The 21,362-nt window shown below is 44.9% G+C and overlaps 1 protein-coding gene across 3 annotated transcripts in view; it reads right to left on the bottom strand.

Annotated features, from left to right (window-relative positions):
- LOC141128474 (C4b-binding protein alpha chain-like) overlaps positions 1 to 21,362 on the bottom strand; it is a 448,459-nt gene that overhangs the window by 310,424 nt on the left and 116,673 nt on the right. For all 3 annotated transcript variants that reach the window (XM_073615780.1, XM_073615778.1, XM_073615779.1), the window contains exons 5-6: positions 9,300 to 9,353; positions 7,639 to 7,692 (exon numbers count right to left, since the gene is read on the bottom strand). In XM_073615780.1, coding sequence (XP_073471881.1) covers positions 7,639 to 7,692; positions 9,300 to 9,353 — 108 coding nt within the window. The remainder of the gene's footprint in view (positions 1 to 7,638; positions 7,693 to 9,299; positions 9,354 to 21,362) is intronic.

Consider the following 21,362-nt stretch of genomic DNA (forward strand, 5'->3'; position numbering starts at 1 on the left):
CTCGGTTACATCACCGGGTGGCCCCGCCCTTGCCTATATAACAGCTGTCACAGTCAAGAGACAGCAGTTGCTGGAAGGCCTCTTATCGAGGCGGAGCTTTTTTTTTCTATTTTTCGGGTCTGTCGGGCGGGGTGATTGAAGATGGATGGACATTACGAAACACTTTTTTTTTTTAAAATAAAGGAATTGTCAAAAACTGTCTATTGTGTTTTTTACTTTTTGACACTTTTTTTGGTGAATGGGTAGGGGTACAATTTACCCTATACCCATTCACATGGGGGGGCAGAATCTGGGTGCCCCCCTTGTTCCTCTTCCAGAATCCGGTAAGCCCCCCGCCCGCAGACCCCGACAACCAATGGCTAAGTTTGTCGGGAAGAGGCTCTTGCCCCCATCCACATGGTGACAAGGTGCTTTGGGGGGGACCCCAAAGCAGCCTCCCCATGTTGAGGGCAAGTGGAATGGTATGGTTCAAAAGAGGGGGGCCGCCCGCTCGCCCCCCCTTTTCCTGGCCTGCCAGCCTGCTTTCTCGGATAAAGCGTCTGGTATGGATTTTGGGGCAACCCCACATAAAATGTATTTTAAATTTTGGCGTGAAGTTCCCCTTAAAATCCATACCATACGCCAAGGGCCTGGTATGGGTTTTGGGGGCGACCCCACTCCGCTTTTTCTTAATTCTGTCAGAGGGTACCCCTTAACCACTTCAATGCACTGTATTATATACTGTACACTGACTGCACTGTATATATTCCACACTGACTGCACTGTATATATACTAGACTGCCTGAACTGAATATATAGTCTACACTGAATGCACTGTATATACATATATGTATATGTATATGTATATACTAGGGAGACAGCAAACCATTTGGCTGAGGCGATCCTATAGACAAATTCTATCAGTCCTCCTGATTATAGAATCCCCAGTTTACCACCAGCTATCTAGAACTTTCTTGCATGCCTTTACCAGCCTTACTCTATGAGATGCTCTCATACCTGTTAGGGATAGCAGTGAAATCTAGGGCTGCCACCTCTGAATATGCAATCTCCACATCTTCACACAAATTATAGGGATGGGCCTGGTGTTCGAAACGACCGTAATTTTGACTCGTACATCGGGTGTTCATTTTTTTGCAAACTAACCGTACGCATGGGGCGTTTGAACGCCCCATATGTTCGGTTAGTTTGTGAAAAAACATTCTGCAAGCCTGCTGCAAGTCCTGATTCAGTTATGTTGTGCAATAGTCATCCCATCACAGGGGTCACTGTGGCTGAATTTTCATTCTGTAGACTTGCAGAGCTCTTGCTGTAGATTCACCACCACAACTTTGCTCTTGATAGAGACTTGCCATGCAAATTTGCTACAAATTGTAAAAGTGTCAACTAGCACAAATGCTTTGCAAGTGTATAACTTGCCAGTGAAAATGTGCAGCAAGTTAACAGACTTGCTATCTGGGTCCAAGGTTATATTCTCTGCAATATTGCCTGTGCCATGTGCAACACAGGAAAGGCCTGTGAGCAATGGGATTTAGATAACCAAATTAATGGCTAAGGAAATTATGCAAGAGGGAAGGATTTGAGTTTCTAGAGCACTGGGCTGACTTTTCAGTGGAGTACAACTTATATGCTAAATATGGTTTCCACCTTAACAAAAAGAGGTCTGCTGTACTAGGGTGGTGATTTAAGTGATAAGGAGTTTCCCATGTTACAAACAACCATTGGAAATTATAGTACTATTTGTACTACAAAAAAAAAAAAAAAGCAAAACATAAGTGCAAAATGCAAACAATGAAGGCCCCTTGACCCGACCCGCCCTAAGGAAAAAGAGCCTTGACTGCTGGATGCTTAGCAACTAAGCGGGGTGTCAACCTAATCAGGGAGTCAGAGTGGCTCCAGTAGGATTGGCTTCAATGGCACGAGGTGACTGGGTAGAGCCGGAACTCTAGAAAAGGCTATGCAGAGGCACGTCCCTCTACTTTCAAGAGAATTTGATGTCAAAAGAGTTGGCCTCCCCTGCGTTCCTGCCGACGCCTTGATGGAGAGGGTCAGGGATCTGGTAGAAAGAGGTCAAGCTGACTGGCTCCTGCCTTTACTCACCGGTGAGACTGTTTCCCTGGTCCTCACCTCACATCCCGTAGATGCTTCCGAGGCTGGCAGACTGCCAACTTTCAGGGCCCGCAGGGCGAACCACCCGCCCGCTCTCCAGACTGAGCCCCAGCCCTCCTAGGGCTGCAACTCGTGTCTCTAGGACTGATAGCGGAACCACTGGCACTGATGGTGCTGGCTCCTCTTCTCACCCCCAGTCCCGCGCTGCACGTGGATCACTGAGCACTTCCAGCCATGGCCGTGTCTCTCTTAGGCCTCTCCCTGCAAATCAACAACGTCTCCCCTGCTCTAGGAGCCCCCCTGCACTCTGCGAGTCATCATCAGGTGGCTGCTCAGGCTCGCACCGTGCCCCCCTCCGGATCCAGTCCCCTGCGAACAGCTCTCGGCTCCCTGCAGGGCGGGAGCTGCTGCTTCCTTCTCTCTCTCCTCTCCTAGTGCTGCGTGGCGCGCGGATGCCGTTACTGATTGCGGGGCTTGCCCCTCCACACAGCGGGAGGTTTCCAGCTCCCTGGCATGCCTCCACTCGCTCCCTGGCTCATCCTCCAGCGTCTATGCCTCCCCCCTCGCATGGTGCCGCGGGGCATCAGTACCTGTGTGAGTGATGGCACGGCTCCTGGGCATGCCTTGGCCTGCTTCCTGGCTCGTCATCTGCTCCTGCTGCTTCCCACGCCTCCCCAAATGACCATGCTGCTGTTCCTCTGACGGGGCTCACTGATCACTTGAGGCAGGAGGCTCCAGCGCTGCTAGGTGAGTTTTCCTGCGCAACACTGCCACCTGTTGGCCACTACACTCACAAACAGCCTGTGTTTCTTCCCTTAGATTGGTGCTACTCCCCGCTTTTGCCATACATGATTCTTGTTAAACACCGACAACCTCTAAGTGGGTAGGCACCTACATATTTTAATGAATATTGGTAATGGGTTTAAGGAAAATTGTGGTCCCAATGTTATTCTATATAATCTAGATAAATCCACAGATGCATGAGACGCCCTTGAAGAAGCAGGACACTGCGAAACATGTTGGCTCTCTGCATATTCAAGCATCCTGTGTAAAAGTATATCCCAGTATCAACCACCAACAATGATTTCATGAATTTTGTGATTTTATATGTAATAGATATTGTATTTTTGTATTGATTACTGATTAAATTAAATGGTTTTTTAATTCAATTCCAATGAATTTGTGCTTACCTTATTATACAGATTTGATGCTCTCCTTCAAAAATCCCATTTTCATGGAGATAGCCTAGGCTCTCTCTCAATAGTTTGGAGCTACTCCCAGCGTTCTCATCCCTCTGTACCTCCTCCCAGGATCAGCTGTTTTTCTCCCGGGCTTCAGCATCCGCATCCAGCTCCTCCTGCCAGCGACCACCTGTGGCAAAGGGCAATGCCTGATGGAGCTCTGCTGGGTTCCCCTGCTCAGCCTCCATTGCATGAGTATGACTGTGGGGTGGTTTGGGGTAGCAATACTTGTGCTATTTCTACAGACGACAGCATCCTTACTGCGGTAAAATCGGCATTGCTGCATTTGGGCATTACACCAGAAGTGGCGCCCTCATCATCCCCAGGGTCTGGTTTTCACCTGGGTGGCCCCCTATAATCTGTTTTACCAGTGGGTTTGCACCTGGCACAGGATGTCAAAGAAAACATTTGCCACTTTGAGTTCATTGGCGTACTGATGCTGGTGCTTTTTGACAAGGAGACAGTGGATAAGTTTAGGCAGATCGATGTTACTGTTCAGGCTGAAAAGACGAAGCAGCTTCCTCGCACATTTGAGAACTGGCTGCAGGGTTTCTGCGTCTATGCAGGGGTGCTCTGAGAAATTTCAGGAGCTGGGCCCTTCTCTCTTCGGATACATGGATCTCATTTGGGGGGCGTAAAAAACATATGGCGGGCAGTGCTGGTTCAATTATGACACCCAGTTTCACCAGAGGATGGCTGCCCGGAAAGACCTGCATTTTAACTGCCAGGATGGGAGTCTTTGGCTGCTACTCATGGACCGACCACCTTTCAGTCCCCTGCTGGCGCTCTTGCCAGACCATCGGCAGCATCCAAAAAAGGCATCTGCGGGATGTTTAATGAAAGCCACTGTAAGTGGTACACCTCGTGTCGCTTTAAGCACGAGTGTTCCACCTGCGTTGGGGCTCACCCAGCGATCCACTGTTTTCATAAAACAAAAGGACCCAAAACAACTAAACAGGGTTACAGAGCCGACCTTCCTAAGCCAGAGGAAGCCAGTGAACGTCCCAAGGATGCTTCGCTGGCTCGACCAGTACCCCCTCAGTAGGGACGCATCGATCCTTCAGGACGGTTTTTCCCGGGGATGTTGGATTCCCTTTGTGCCGTCGGAGGAGCCCACCATGTCCACTAATTTGAACTCTGTTACACAGTTTGAGTCCGTGGTAGCTGACAAAACTGAGAAAGAGTTACTATTGGGCCGAATGGCGGGTCAGTTTGACCTCCCTCCTTATCACAACTTGTGGGTTTCCCCGCTTGGCGTGGTACCCAAAAAAGATCCAGGTAAATTCCAAATGATCCTTCACCTTTCCTTTCCGTCAGGTTCTTCTTCTAAAGGTAGGCGTGTAGTCCTCAAGGCCTGTGGGGGCCCCTTTTGCCCGGTTCGCTTATCGTCTTACTTTTCTGCTGTCCGCCCTTCTGCTTCCATTTTTTCCTTTTAATGCTGATTCCTCCAATCTCAGCAGGTTTCAGTTCCTTCGGGTTTTCCGCCTTTGTCTTTCTCAGTTGGGCCTTACTCCTGTGGATTTCTCCACACACTACTTTCGCATTGGCACAGCCACCACTGCTCATGGGATGGGTTTTTCAGATGAGGAGCTGCATCGCTTGGGTAGATGGATTCTTCTCATTTTTCCCTGTATGTTCGTCCTCATCTTTTGTATTGATTTCAGGTTTCCTTCCAGTGTTGGTTTGGATCATCGGCGACTCTTTTGTGTACTGGGCTGACCGACGTGCCTCCAACAGATGCTATGGGAGGAACCTTGGACTTCCTTTCACAGTTACCAGAATATGCTGGTGTGGCTTCCGTGGGCTTTGTTGGTCGCAAATGTTGCCTGAGCTGTTGAACCTCAGGAAATTTGTCCTGATCATCCACGCTGGGGGGAATGACGTAGGCCTGTCTCATTCTGTGGACCTCATTTCGTCAATTAAACGTGACGTTGCTCAATGCTGTGCCACGTTCACCAACCTAACTATTGTCTGATCTGAAATTATCCCCTGCCTGGTCTGGGCTCATTGCACCCCAGGTGCAAGCCTGGAGCGTTTTCGGTGCAAGGTGAATGCTCAGGTTTCCAAATTTATTCGCCAAATCGGTGGTATTGTGGTGCGCCACAAAGACTTGGAAGGGGATAACAGTGATTTACTGAGACCTGATGGGGTCCATTTGAATGAGATTGGCCTTGATATTTTCAACCTGGGCATTGTTGGTGGTGTTGAGAAAGCGTTGGCTGTGGTGGGGCGCTAGTCAGTGTACCACTGACTTGCGTGCGGCAGTTTTACCTTGCCAGCAATTGGTATTACTTTATGGCCTATACCCTCAAGTTTAATTATGGGGTCAGTTTAATGCCTGTCTTGCACTGATGGTGGAGACAGGCCTCTTAGACGATATGGTTTGGTTATAGATGCTCACGGTATAACCGTGACCGGCATGGTTATTGGTATTTTGAAGGTTGTTATACTGATATGTTCAATAAAGCTGTGGCCCTGCCCTACTTCCAAATTAAAGTGGTCTATGTGTCTTTTTGGGGGGTAAGGTTTGTTGTGGTTTAAATAAGTGGGGGTTAAGATAAGCCTAAGCTTCTCAGCAGTCATAGATAAAAGTGTTTATTCACCAATGCCAGAAGTCTGCCTAGCAAATAAAAGTTGGAAGCTTTGGTGCATGAAGAAAACTATGATTTAATTGGTATTGCTGAATTTTGGCTTCATTCTTCACATGATTGGGCAATAATATTCCAGGCTATGCTCTCTTTTAGACAGACAGGGTTAAACGAAAAGGTTTATGAGTCTGTCTCTGTCTCCCTGTAAAAAGTGATCTAAACATGAGTGGGAAAGAGGACCTGGGTGATGGAGAATGTGCTCGCGCTGAGGGATTATGGGTGAAGCTGCATATGGGTGTGAATTCAGAGTTAATTGATTGGGTTTGTTACAGGCCATCCAGTGTTAATAAAGAGGTAGAAACTCATCAGCTTGCATAGACAGAAAGGGCTGCGAGGACAGGGACAGTGATAATAATAGGGTCATTTTACCTACCCTAAAACTGATTGGAGAAATAGCACTGCCAAAAGGGTAAAATGCTTCTGAAATTCATGCAATTAATGTTTTACTAATAGACCCCTTAATTTTAAGAAAGCATATTTTCTAAGGCTGGGGGCTGCTCTGCAAGAAGGGAATATTGTCACCAAAGAACACAGAACAGAAATGCAAATGTTTCAAATCAACTGTATGCAAGCATGCTGTGAAATATATTCCCCTTGGCAGTTGAGGACACATGCCCCAAAAAAAAAAAATCAATTAAACGTCTGTAGCATGTCCAGTTTTTTTGCCTCTCTGCTACATCCCCCCCCCTCCCAATTGTCCACAAATCTTGGCCCTTAAAAGAAGCCGGGAGTTGCTTTGTACATATAGCACCTTAATTGGGTGCACTACCTTGGGGGGCTTCATCTGGGATATTGTCCACGGTAACCTGCACAGCCATTGCTCCTAGCAACCAGTAAATTCATCGAGCCGGGGAACTGTACTTTGCTTCCAGGACCACTGAGGGCTGCACTGCATACCCAGTTGCCCCAAATTGTGTCTGGGATGGACACTTGTACTAAAACCTACTATTCAGTGAGAACTGTGTTATGTGCTGTCACCCGTGGCAACCACAGCGGGCAATCCCAGAAAGTCTCATTAATGCAACCACACATTTTAACTTTTCACTTACTGTTCTTACCCTAGTACATGGCTACAGAACACCTCTCCATCATCTTGTGTCCATAACATATTGGTGAGGTGTTCTGTTGTCCACAGAGAGAGCTGGGAACAGTTCTCACACATAAAAGGGAAGAAGCACAAGTGATTAATAGCTTACAAGATTTCTGACTTCAGGATCAAATGTATTTGTTTTTCCACTATCAAACAGATATAACAAAATGCTTTTAAATACATATGTGTATGTGAATTTATGTTTAACAGATCAAAAAGAAACCAAATTTGTATTGTTTACATATCGTTAAACTGTGAAAAATAACCTTATGATGGTCATACGCAAAGCAATCCACCCTACAACTTACAGTTTCTAATTAAAATGTGAAATAATCAAAATAGTTGGTGATAGTTTGCCTTGATCTATTTATTCATTCAAAAAAATGTTTTAAAGTGGTTGAATTTGCCTGAAAATTGCTGTGTATCAGCACTTTTTTTTTTTTTGGTGCACATCAAAAACCTCAACACTAGACTCTGAAACCAATGCACTGGCATTATCACAGTATGAGAACACTACCCCAATGTTAAGCCATTAGAATGAACAATAAAATACCTATTGAAGTGGAGGTTTTAGTGGTAGTTGTCTCTTTTTCTCCTTCAAGATCATCTATAAGGCATAATAAGAAAAAACATTTGTAACTCTTCTTTTAGTCAGGGTGAATTCCAAAGTATATACATATACAGTAAAAAAAAGAATGACCTGTAAATTATTGTTATACAGTAGTTTGACCTTTTTTGTCCTTATGTATTTAGACACATCTATGTTAGGACCCCCAAAGTGAATAGTGATCTGATAACCCTTTTCCATCATATTGGACATCAGCATTTCCTATTATCTAAAAGTTTCTTTAAACACTACAATCCAGTCAGAGAAAACAGGTAATGGGGTTTGGATTCAGCACTAAAAGTTCAGTCATGTATTATTGTTCTGTGAACATGCCTTGAACCAAACCCAGGTAGGTTTGTCTCATCCCTAATTAGGAGACCGCAGATGATACTGCAGTGTAAAACTGGCCAACAAGACAGTTTTTATCTTGGATAATGGGCCTGACCAATGTATTGCTACTATTTGTAAAATAGAACTGGATGTGCAGTGAATGTGAGTGATATAATTTGAGGTGGGTTAGATGCACAGTGTTCTTGCACTTTGTTCTTTCTTTCTATAAAATGGCGTGGTGGCATGCTGGAAACACAAGGCAACTCCAAGAATGGATGGTCGCTAACAAGAATGGTCACTTCAAAGAAAAAAAGGTTCTATTCATTTAAAAAAAAAAAAAATACTAGGGGAAATCATGCAGCAAAAACAGAGTGTAACCTAAATAAAGATAATATCAACATAAAATAACAAGTGGCTAACAAGTGAATAACAAGCAAAAAAAAAAGTTTGCAATAGACAGGACAGCAGCTAACTGTGACCTTTTAAATCAGCTAGTGTAAGTTAATTCACCACACCGCAAAAAAAAAAAAAAAAAAAGTCCCTAATAGTAAAACAAAAAAGGCTAGCATATAGGCTGATTACTCAAAGAGCTAGCAATCAGAATGTAATTATATTTTCCTAACTGACCCTAATCTCTCCCTATGCAGTTGGTTAGATGCCCCTATTCTTTTTCTACAGAAGCTTCAATAATCTGTCAATCTGTCTGCTCTGCATCCCCATTTTATAGTGAGGGGATTGGCATTTCCAGAAAGTCTCATTAATAGAATCACACATTTTAACTTTTAACTTTTTAACTTAACTTAAATGATTATCAGCTTACAACATTTCTGACTTCAGGATCAAGTGTATTTGTTTTTCAACTATCAAACAGATATAACAAAATGCTTTCAAATACTTATGTATATGTAAATGTATGTTTAACAGATCAAAAAGAAACCACATTTTTATTGTTTACATATGTTTAAAGTGTGACAAATCACCTTGCGATGGTCATACACAAAGCTGTATACTAGACAATTTCAACCACTTTCTATTTACAACATGAGCAAAAGGATCAATCCATCCTACAATTCACAGTTTCTAATTAAAATGTGAAATAATCAAAATAGTTGGCGATAGTTTGACTTGATCTATTTATTCATTTTAAAAAATGGTTTAAAGTGGTTAAAGTGCACATCAAAAACCACAACACTAGACTCTGAAACCAATGCACTGGCATTATCACAGTATGAGAACACTACCCCAATATTAAGCCATTAGAATGAACATTAAAATACCTATTGAAGTGTATGTTTTAGTGGTAATTGTCTCCGTTTTTCCTCCAAGATCATCTATAAGACATAAGAAGAAAAAACATTTGTAACTCTTCTTTTAGTCAGGATGAATTCCAAAGTATATACACATACAGTAAATAAAAAAAAAAAGAATGACTTGTAAATTATTGTTATACAGTAGTTTGACCTTTTTTTGTCCTTATGTATTTAGACGTATCTTTGTTAGGACCCCCAGAGTAAATAGTGATCTGATAACCCTTTTCCATCAAGCAAAAAAAGAAAAAGTTTGCTATGGACAGCAGCTAAATGTGACCTTTTAAATCAGCTAGTTTAAGTTACGGTAATTCACCACACAGAAAAAAAAAAAAAAAAGTCCCTAATAATAAAACAAAAAGGCTAGCATATAGGCTGATTACTCAAAGAGCTAGCAATCAGAATGTAATTATATTTTTCTAACTGATGTAGCTGGGGGCAAAGTTATGGATGGCTTTGTAAATTATTGTTAGTACTTTGAATTTTATTTGTTGGGTGAGTGGAAGCCAGTGGAGGGATTGGCAGAGAGGGGTGGAGGACACTGAATGGTTGGTAAGGTGGATGAGTCTTGCAGCGGCATTCATTATGGACTGAAGGGGGGATAGTCTATGTAATGGTAATCCAATGAGGAGGGAGTTGCAATAATGGAGGCGAGAGATGACCAGGGAGTGAATTAGAAGCTTGGTGGTGTCATTAGTTAAAAAGGGGCGTATTCTGGAAATGTTGCTGAGACTAAGGCGGCATGATTTGGACAGGGATTGTATGTAGGCCTGAAAGGACAGTTCAGAGACTAAGGTTACCCTTAGCACCCTGGCATGCGGGGACAGACTGATAGATGTGCCATTGATCTTGACAGAGAAGTCAGGGGAAGGGGCACGTGGAGGAGGAAATATTAGGAGCTCAGTTTTAGATAGATTCAGTTTGAGGAAGTGGTTTGACATCCAGGCTGATATGTCTGTTAGTAGATCAGTGATGTGTGAGGAGATTGATGGGGTGAGCTGAGGAGCAGAGAGATAGATTTGGGTGTCATCAGCATATAAATGGTAGTAAAAGCCATGGGAGGCTATCAGCTGACCCAGGAAGGATGTGTAGATCGAGAATAGTAGAGGTCCAAGGACAGAACCTTGGTGGACCCCAACAGTAAGAGGAGTTGGAGAAGAGGAAGTGGAGTTGTAAGTGACACTGAAGGTGCGATGAGATGGGTAAGATTCGAACCAACAGAGAATGCAGCCATGGAGACCAAGCAAATTGAGTTTTTTTGAGCAGGAGGGGGTGGTCAACTGTATCAAAGGCAACAGAAAGGTCCTTAGAGTAAGAGTATGGAATAATGACCATTGGTTTTGGCTGTTAGCAAGTCGTTTGTGAGTTTTAGGAGGGCAGTTTCTGTAGAGTGCTGTGGGCGAAATCCAGACTGAAGAGGATCAAGAAGGTTATTCTCAATGAGGTGGTCACTCAGTCGATTGTAGACTAAACGTTCAAGGAGTTTGGAGGCAAAAGGGAGGAAAGAGATGGGTCTTAGGTTGTTAACATTGGTGGGGTCTAGTGAGGCCTTTTTTGGTATGGGAGTGACTAGCGCATGTTTTAGATGGGTGTGGAAGATGCCAGTAGAGAGGGAGAGATTGAAGATATGAGTTAAGGAGTGTAGGATTGAGTCAGATGGTGACCATAGTATTTGAGAAGAAACAGGGGGCAGGAGGTTAGAGGGGCATTAGAAAAAAGTTTAGTGACTTCCTCTATAGTAGCTGGGTTAAAAGAGGGAAGTATTGATTGTGCAGGAGGACAAGGAGTGTAAAGTGAGGGAGATATCTGTAGAGCGGAGATCTCGAGACGAATTGTCTCAATCTTATTATTTTTGAAGTGATTAGCAATCTCCTGGGCAGTGAGTAAGTTACTGGGTGGGGGTAATGGAGGACGAAGTAGAGTGGTAAAGGTAGAAAAGAGTTGACGGGGACTGCATAAGAGGGTGTTAATGAGAGTGATAAAGTGGGTCTGTTTTGCAGTGTGGAGGCAGGAATGGTATTTTTGGAGGGCAGTTTTATATTGGCTGAAATCTTGCTGTGACTTAGTTTTACGCCACAGACGTTCAAGAGTGCGGCTATGTTTTTTGAGGCTCCTGGTATTGTCTGTCTGCCAGGGTTGTAGTGGTCGAGGCCTGATTCTGTGCGTAGTGAGGGGGGCGAAGGTATCCAGGGTGAATGACAGTGAGTGTCAAGAGTGAATGACAGTGGAGTGTTAAGATTAACAGGAATGTATAAGTCACCAAGAATGAATGTTGGAATTTCAGAAGAGAGAAAGAAGGGTAGCCAGGCAGAGAAGTCATCAAGGAAGTTTGATACCGGTCCAGGGGGCAAATAGATCACAGCAATACTCAATGAAACTGGAGAGAATAGACGAATACAGTGAGCTTCAAATGAAGAGAGGGACAGAGAGCGGGGTGGATGAAGAACCTGAAAAGTGCTTTGGGGGATAGGAGGATTCCAACACCACCTCCTTTCCAACCACTAGGCCTGGGAGAGTGAGTCCACGGGAAGCCACCATAGGAGACAGAAGCAGGAGAAGGAAGGTCAGATTCTTGAATCCAGGTCTCAGTAATTGCAAGTAAGTTCAGGGAGTTTGTGATAAATAGGTCATGGATGGTGGTGAGTTTGTAACAAACAGAGCGGGCACATTTTAACTTTTCACTTACTGTTCTCACCCTAGTACACCCTAGTCCTCACCCTGTTCTTACCCTAGTACATGGCTACAGAACACCTCTTCATCATCTTGTATTCATAACATAGGTGGGGTGTTCTGTTGTCCACAGAGAGAGCTGGGAACAGTTCTCACACATAAAAGGGAAGGAGCACAAGTGATTATCAGCTTACAAGATTTTGGACTTCAGGATCAAGTGTATATATTTTTCAACTATCAAACAGATATAACAAAATGCTTTTAAATACATATAGTTACATAGTTACATAGTAGGTGAGGTTGAAAAAAGACACAAGTCCAACCTATGTGTGTGATTATGTGTCAGTATTTCATTACATATCCCTGTATGTTGCGGTCATTCAGGTGATTATCTAATAGTTTCTTGAAGCTATCAATGCTCCCCGCTGAGACCACCGCCTGTGGAAGGGAATTCCACATCCTTGCCGCTCTTACAGTAAAGAACCCTCTACGTAGTTTAAGGTTAAACCTTTTTTCTTCTAATTGTAATGAGTGGCCACGAGTCTTATTAAACTCTCTTCTGCGAAAAAGTTTTATCCCTATTGTGGGGTCACCAGTACAGTATTTGTAAATTGAAATCATATCCCCTCTCAAGCGTCTCTTCTCCAGAGAGAATAAGTTCAGTGCTCGCAACCTTTCCTCATAACTAAGATCCTCCAGACCCTTTATTAGCTTTGTTGCCCTTCTTTGTACTCGCTCCATTTCCAGTACATCCCTCCTGAGGACTGGTGCCCAGAACTGGACAGCATACTCCAGGTGCGGCCGGACCAGAGTCTTGTAGAGCGGGAGAATTATCGTTTTATCTCTGGAGTTCATCCCCCTTTTAATGTATGCCAATATTCTGTTTGCTTTATTAGCAGCAGCTTGGCATTGCATGCCATTGCTGAGCCTATCATCTACTAGGACCCCCAGGTCCTTTTCCATCCTAGATTCCCCCAGAGGTTCTCCCCCCAGTGTATAGATTGCATTCATATTTTTGCCACCCAAATGCATTATTTTACATTTTTCTACATTGAACCTCATTTGCCATGTAGTCGCCCACCCCATTAATTTGTTCAGGTCTTTTTGCAAGGTTTCCACATCCTGCGGAGAAGTTATTGCCCTGCTTAGCTTAGTATCGTCTGCAAATACAGAGATTGAACTGTTTATCCCATCCTCCAGGTCGTTTATAAACAAATTAAATAGGATTGGTCCCAGCACAGAACCCTGGGGAACCCCACTACCCACCCCTGACCATTCTGAGTACTCCCCATTTATCACCACCCTCTGAACACGCCCTTGTAGCCAGTTTTCAATCCATGTACTCACCCTATAGTCCATGCCAACGGACCTTATTTTGTACAGTAAAGGTTTATGGGGAACTGTGTCAAATGCTTTTGCAAAATCCAGATACACCACGTCTACGGGCCTTCCTTTATCTAGATGGCAACTCACCTCCTCATAGAAGGTTAATAGATTGGTTTGGCAAGAACGATTCTTCATGAATCCATGCTGATTACTGCTAATGATATCGTTCTTATTACTAAAATCTTGTATATAGTCCCTTATCATCCCCTCCAAGAGTTTACATAGTACTGATGTTAGGCTAACTGGTCTGTAATTCCCAGGGATGTTTTTTGGGCCCTTTTTAAATATTGGTGCTACATTGGCTTTTGTCCAATCAGCTGGTACCATTCCAGTCAATAGACTGTCTGTAAAAATTAGGAACAACGGTCTGGCAATCACCTGACTGAGTTCCCTAAGTACCCTCGGATGCAAGCCATCTGGTCCCGGTGATTTATTAATGTTAAGTTTCTCAAGTCTAATTTTAATTCCGTCCTCTGTTAACCATGTAGGTGCTTCCTGTATTGTGTCATGAGGATAAACACTGCAGTTTTGGTTACTGAAGCCCCCCGATTCACTCGTGAAGACTGAGGAGAAGAATAAATTCTATACCTTTGCCATCTCCCCATCCTTTGTAACCAGATGTCCTTCCTCATTCTTTATGGGGCCCAATATGGTCTGTCCTCCCTTTTTTACTGTTTACATACTTAAAGAATTTCTTGGGATTTTTTTTGCTCTCCCCCGCTATGTGTATGTGTATGTATATGTAAATATATGTTTAACAGATCAAAAAGAACCACATTTTTATTGTTTACATATATTTAAAGTGTGACAAATAACCTTATGATGGTCATACGCAAAGCAGTATACGAGACAATTTCAACCACTTTCTATTTACAATATGAGCAAAAGGATCAATCCACCCTACAACTTACAGTTTCTAATTAAAATGTGAAATAATTAAAACAGTTGGTGATAGTTTGCCTTTATCTATTTATTCATTTAAAAGAATGTTTTAAAGTGGTTGAATTTGCATGAAAATTGCTGTGTATGTGGTTAGCATTAAGGTCAGGTTAAGGTCTTGGGTCAGCACTTTTTTTTTTTTTTTTTTTTAGGGGCACATCAAAAACCTTAAAGCCCCTTTCACACTGGGGCGGCTTTGGCGATAAAGCGCCGCTATTATAAGCGGCGCTTTATCAACTGTATTCGGCCGCTAGCGGGGTGGGTTTACCCCCGCTATCGGCCAAGAAAGGGCTAAAAATCACCGCAAAGCGCCTCTAGCAGAGGCGCTGTGCCGGCAGTATAGCCGCGCTGTCCCCATTGATTTCAATGGGCAGGAGCGGTGTATACTCCGCTACTTCACCGCTCCGAAGATGCTGCTAGCAGGACTTTCTTTTCCCGTCCTGCTAGCGCACCGCTCCAGTGTGAAAGCCCTCGGGGCTTTCACACTGGAGACACAGCAGCGGCTGTTTCGGGTTGGTTTGCAGGCGCTATTATTGGCGCAATAGCACCTGCAAACTGCCCCAGTGTGAAAAGGCCCTAACACTAGACTCTGAAACCAATGCACTGGCATTATCACAGTATGAGAACACTACCCCAATGTTAAGCCATTAGAATGAACATTAAAATTCCTCTTGAAGTGAAGGTTTTAGTGGTAGTTTTCTCTTTTTTTCCTTCAAAATCATCTATAAGGCATAAGAAGAAAAAACATTTGTAAGCTTTCTTTTATTAAGGGTGAATTCCAAAGTAATGTATGTATATACAGTAAATACAATAAAAATTAATGACTTGCAAATGGCCCCTTTCACACTGAGGCAGTTTTCAGGCGTTTTAGCACTAAAAATAGCGCCTGAAAAGTGCCTGAAATGTGCCTCCCATTCTGTGCAATGAGTGCTTTCACACTGGGGTAATGCGCTTGCAGGACATTAGGAAAAGTCCTGCAAGCAGCATCTTTGGGGTGGCTAGCGCTCTCAAAATGCCACTGCCCAGTGAAATGAATAGGCAGCGCCTCCAAAGTGCTTTAAAAGCGGTTTGAAAGAGCCGCAAAATGGGACCTTTTTCCTTTTCTTTAAGGTCATGTTGTCACGTGACCTTAAAAAATCCGCCCTGCTAGTGCCGAAAAGCACCGCAAAAGCCCTGCTAAAAGCTGGTAAAGCACAGCAAAAACGATAGGCGCTTAAGTGCTGTTTTAGCACCGCTTCAATGTGAAGGGGGTCTTATAGTTTGACCTTATTTTTTCATTATGTATTTAGACACATCTTTGTTAGGACCCCCAGAGTGAATAGTGATATGCTAACCCTTTTCCATCATATTGCACACAAGCATTTCCTAGTATCTAAAAGTTTTTTAAACACTGCAATCCATTCAGAGAATACAGGTAAATTGTTTAAAGCCTACATCTAGTCTTAATTGTTTATTAGTTTAGAATAGGATTGGAAGCATTAAAATTTCTTTCAGGTTATTACTTCTGTCTGTGACCCTGTTGGTGAAGTTTTCCCCACAGTTCCTTTCAGTTGCTTGTACAAGAAATGAGGGGGTGCAGTTGTCACCGTAACAGGAAAGGACAGACAGAACAAAAAAAAACACTGTAAGAGGTTGTAACCCCTCCTCCCTCTGCTACAAATGTGTTTTGGAATGGCCAACCTATCATATTTATTGTCTTTACCGGTGTCACCGTAGTACTTTCTTAGCACATGGTATTCTTTGTATACCCTTGTGTTTCCCAGATACAAATGATAATATATTAGTGTTCTCTCCCTGCTTGGACAGTAGGAATGAGCTGAACACCCTCCGGTTCGGTTCGCACCAGAACCTGCGAACGGACCGAAAATTTGCACGAATGTTAAAACCCCATTGAAGTCTATGGGACTCGAACGTTCAAAATCAAAAGTGCTAATTTTAAAGGCTAATTTGCATGGTATTGTCCTAAAAAGGGTTTGGGGACCTGGGTCCTGCCCCAGGGGCCATGTATCAATGCAAAAAAAAGTTTAAAAAAACGGTCGTTTTTTCGGGAGCAGTGATTTTTAATGATGCTTTAAGTGAAAAAAAAAAAGTGAAATATTCCTTTAACTATCATACCTGGGGGGTGTCTATAATATGCCTGTAAAGTGGCGCGTGTTTCCCGTGCTTAGAACAGTCCCTGCACAAAATGACATTTTTAAAGGAATAAAAGTCATTTAAAACTGCTTGCGGCTTTAATGTAATATCGGGTCCCAACAATAGGGATGAAAATCAGTGAGACAAACGGCATGGGCACCCCCCCCTCCCCCAGTCCATTACCAGGCCTTTTGGGTCTTGTATGGATATTAAGGGGAACACCACACCCAAATTAAAAAAAGGAAAGGCCCTATATACTCTGAACAGCAGTATACAGGCGGTGCAAACAAGACAGGGACTGTAGATTTGTTGTTAAGTAGAATCTGTTTGTAATTTTTAACTGGTACATTTTTCAAGTGTAGCTCCAGCCAAAAAAAATCTATTTTTAAGGGAAGGGTTATCACCCCTGTGACACTTGTTTTGCTGTCTGTGTTCCTCTTCAGAAGATTTCACCTCACTTTCTGTCACAATGACAAATGTTTTTAGAAAATTTGGGGGTTTTAGTGAAACAAGGATTGGTGATAAAGCATCAGTGGAAAGGAGAAACGTTTTTCCCATATTAACTCTTACAGGAGAGAATTTCCCTTCCTAGGGGTAGATTTCATCTAACTTTCTGTTGTCTCCTTCCGTTTGCAAGTAGGAGTCGTTTGTAAGTTGGATGTTTGAAAGTAGGGGCCTGCCCTATATACTCTGCAGAAATTGTGGCCTTAGGTGTTGGTGTTGCCACAACACAGTAAGCCCTCACAGGGCCCCGCTGTGAAATATTAGATAAAGAATTGTAATTGCATGCCCCTGTTGAACAGGGGCAGAAAAATTTGTCCATTGGTGATGGTGCCTGAACACTGTAATTCCTCACAGTTACTCTTGGTGGGCGCTGGAACTGGCCCTGCTGTGAAATATTAGATCAAGAATTGTAATTACGGTACATGCACCTGTTGAACAGGGGCAGAAAAATAGGGCCTTTGGTGGTGGTGCTGGTGCCACAACACTGTAAGTCCTCACAGTTACTCTTGGTGGGCGCTGGAACTGGCCCTGCTGTGAAATATTAGATCAAGAATTGTAATTACATGCACCTGTTGAACAGGGGCAGAAAAATTGGGCCTTTGGTGGTGGTGGTGCCACAACACTGTAATGCCCCGTACAAACGGTCGGATTTTCCAATGGAAAATGTGTGATAGTACCTTGTTGTAGGAAATTCCGACCGTATGTAGGCTCCATCACACATTTTCCTTCGGATTTTCCGACACACAAAGTTTGAGAGCAGGCTATAAAATTTTCCGACAACAAAATCTGTTGTTGGAATTTCTGATCGTGTGTACACAAATCCGACGCACAAAGTGCCACGCATGCTCAGAATAAATAAAGAGATGAAAGCTGTTGGCTACTGCCCCGTTTATAGTCCCGACGTACGTGTTTTATGTCACCGCGTTTAGAATGATCGGATTTTCCGACAACTTTGTGTGACCGTGTGTATGCAAGACAAGTTTGAGCCAACATCCGTCGGAAAAAACCCTAGGATTTTGTTGTCGGAATGTCCGATCAATGTCCGACCGTGTGTACGGGGCATAAGTCCTCACAGTTACTCTTGGTGGGCGCTGGAACGGACCCTGCTGTGAAATATTAGATCAAGAATTGTAATTACGTGTCCCTGTTGAACGGGGACAGAAAAATTGGACCTTAGGCACTGGTGCTGGTGCCACAACACTGCAACCCCTCACAGATACTCTAGTTGGAGCGCAGGAACGAGCCCTGCTGCAAAGAATTGCATCAAAAATTGTAATTACACGCCACTGTTAAACAGGGGTTGAAAAATTGGGCCTTAGGCACTGGTGCCACAACACTGCAACCCCTCACAGATACTCTAGTTGGAGCGCAGGAACGAGCTCTGCTGCAAAGAATTGCATCAAAAATTGTAATTACACGCCCCTGTTAAACAGGGGCTGGAAAATTGGGCCTTAGGCACTGGTGGCGGCACCCAGAAACAAAAATATTCTTACAAGCTATCAGCATGATCATTGAGGAGGAAGAGGATAGTCACTCAGCATAACAGGATAGTCACTCAGCATCAGCATAGGCAGTCTTGAAGGGATCTGACATTTCAAAAAAATGTATTCGGTTACATCAGCATCAGGTGCTTGGTATCTGGTGGTGATCCAAGACTGATTCATTTTTATGAAGGTCAGTTGATCGATCGTGTCGGTGGACAGGCGCACCCTGTGATCGGTTACAAAGCCTCCAGCAGCACTGAATGTGCGTTCCGAAAGAACGCAGGACAGACCAGTAGCTCAATTGCATACTGTGCAAGCTCTGGCCAGTGATCCAACCTCAAGACCCAGTAACCCAGAGGATTTTGGGTGGGAAAGGTGTCCAAGTCAGATCTTGCCCCTAGGTATTCCTGTACCATGTAAAACAGACGCTGGCGATGGTTGCTGGAACCGATCATACCTTGGGGCTGTGGACTAAAAAATTGTCTGAACGCATCGGTCAGATGGCCACCTTCTCCACCGCTCCTTCTTTGACTAACCGAAGCCTCGACAACACATTGTCCAGGAACAGGAGTTTGTAACCTCCCAGTCTCTGGGAACGCGTTGCAAAGTCCTTTGTGCAAGGCCTCCCGAAGACGTTTCATCCTCTGCTCCCTCTGCAACTTTACTCTTGTAACGTGGATCAAGGAGGGTTGCCAGCCAGTAAAGATCCCTCTCCTTGATACCACGAATACGAGGATGCTTCCGCAGGCTTTGCAGGATCAGGGAGGCCATGCAGCGTAGGTTTGCTGAGGCATTCAGTCCGGAGTCCTCTGGGTCCTCCTCCCAGCCACGCACAAGTCCATGGGTTTCTTGGGACTGTAAATGATCCCTTAAAGACTGCTGCTGATGCTGAGTGCCAGGCTCCACCTCCATGCTGACACAATCCTCCTCCTCGTCCTCTTCCTGTGTGATCGGCGGGCACGCAGGAACACTGTCTGGATAAAGGGGGCCTTGAGAGCAAAGGAAGTCCTCCTCTTCCCGCATCTGTTCTGCCTCAAGTGCCCTGTCCATTATTCCATGCAGCGTGTGCTTCAACAGGTGGACAAGGGGGACAGTGTCACTGATGCATGCACTGTCACTGCTCACCCTCCTCGTGGCCTCCTCAAATGGTGACAGGACAGTGCATGCATCCCTAATCATGGCCCACTGGCGTGGGTAAAAAAAAAACAAGCTCCCCTGACCCTGTCCTGGTGCCATAGTCGCATAGGTACTCATTGCATTGATGGCCCTCTGCTGCATGTGCAGCCGCTGCAGCATGGTCAACATGAGTTCCACCTGGTGGGAATGTCACAGATTAGGTGGTTCTTGGGCAGGTTAAATTCCTTTTGGAGGTCTGCCAGCCAAGCACTGGCATTATATGACCTGCGGAAATGCATGCAGACTTTCCTGGCCTGCCTCAGGACATCCTGTAAGCCTGGGTACCTGCCCAAGAACTGCTGCACCACTAAGTTAAGGACGTGAGCCAAACAGGGTACATGGGTCAGTTGTCCCCGTCGGAGGGCGAAGAGGAGGTTGGTGCCATTGTCGCAAACCACCATTCCTGGCTTAAGTTGGCGTGGCGTCAACCACCTCTGAACCTGCCCCTGCAGAGCTGACAGAATCTCTGTCCCAGTGTGGCTCCTGTCCCCCAAGCACACCAGCTCAAGCACCGCATGGCATCTTTTGGCCTGCGTACTTGCGTAGCCCCTTGAACGCCTATGGAGCACCGCTGGTTCTGAGGACAAAGCACAGGAAGAGGCCATGGAGGAAGAAGAAGAGGAGGGGGTGGAGGAGAGAGGTGTGTCAGAATCACCAGTAGTGGCACTTTGGAGGCATGGTGGCGGAACAACCTCCAACACTACTGGACCTTGTCCTGCATCCTTCCCAGCTGCCAGCAGAGTCACCCAATGCGCCGTGAAACTTAGGTAACGTTCCTGTCCATGCCTGCTGGGCCATGAGTCAGCAGTAATATGCACCTTACCGCTGACGCCCTGTCCAGCGAGGCCAAGACAGTGCCTTCCACATGCCGGTAGAGAGCCGGAATCGCCTTCCGTGAGAAAAAGTGGCGTTTGGAAACCTGCCACTGAAAAACCGCACATTCCACAAACTCACGGAAGGAGGCAGAGTCTACCAACTGAAAAGGTAGCAGTTGAAGTGCTAGCAATTTTGCCAAGCTAGCATTCAACCGCTGGGCACGTGGATGGCTGGGAGCGAACTTCTTTCTGCGGTACAGCAGCTGGGGCAGCGAAATTTGCCTGGTACAATCTGACGTTGGTGTACCGATAGCAGGTGGCCCGCAAGGTGGCTGCGACACACCTAATTCTACACCTTCATTTCTCTCAGTGCAGATCTCAGAGAGAAATGACGGTATAGTGGGGTTGGAGATCCCAGCTGATGAGGAGCAAGGAGAGGTCCTCTTTGTTCTTTGGTGTGGGTCTTTTAGGTACGCTTGCCAACGAACTGCATGGCAGGTCAACATATGTCTGGCCAAGCATGTGGTGCCCAAGCGAGAGATGTTTTGGCCACACGAGATACGCTTGAGAAATATGTTGCAAATAGCAGCAGTGGGATCTGATGCACTTGTCTCAAAAAAGGCCCACACCAAAGAACTTTTGGAATAATGCACAGAGACAGCAGCTCCCTGCACATGCGAAGCTCTGCGGTGTGATGCAGTCAGTGTGCTGCCCTTAGGCTGGCCCCTGGAGGGCATCCTGCCTCGTTGGTGATGTGCCTCCTCCTCCTCCTCCTCTCTCCTATCAGGCATCCATGTGGAGTCAGTGACCTCATCATCCCCTCCCTCCTCATTACTGGAGCAAACCTGGCAGTATGCTGCAGCAGGGGGAACATGACTACCAGACTGCTGTCCTTCTTGGGCACCCCCTCTGTCTGGGCTCAAGTT

The sequence above is a fragment of the Aquarana catesbeiana genome, linkage group LG02 (genome assembly GCF_042186555.1).
Source record: "Aquarana catesbeiana isolate 2022-GZ linkage group LG02, ASM4218655v1, whole genome shotgun sequence".
NCBI classification, from domain to species: Eukaryota; Metazoa; Chordata; class Amphibia; order Anura; family Ranidae; genus Aquarana; species Aquarana catesbeiana.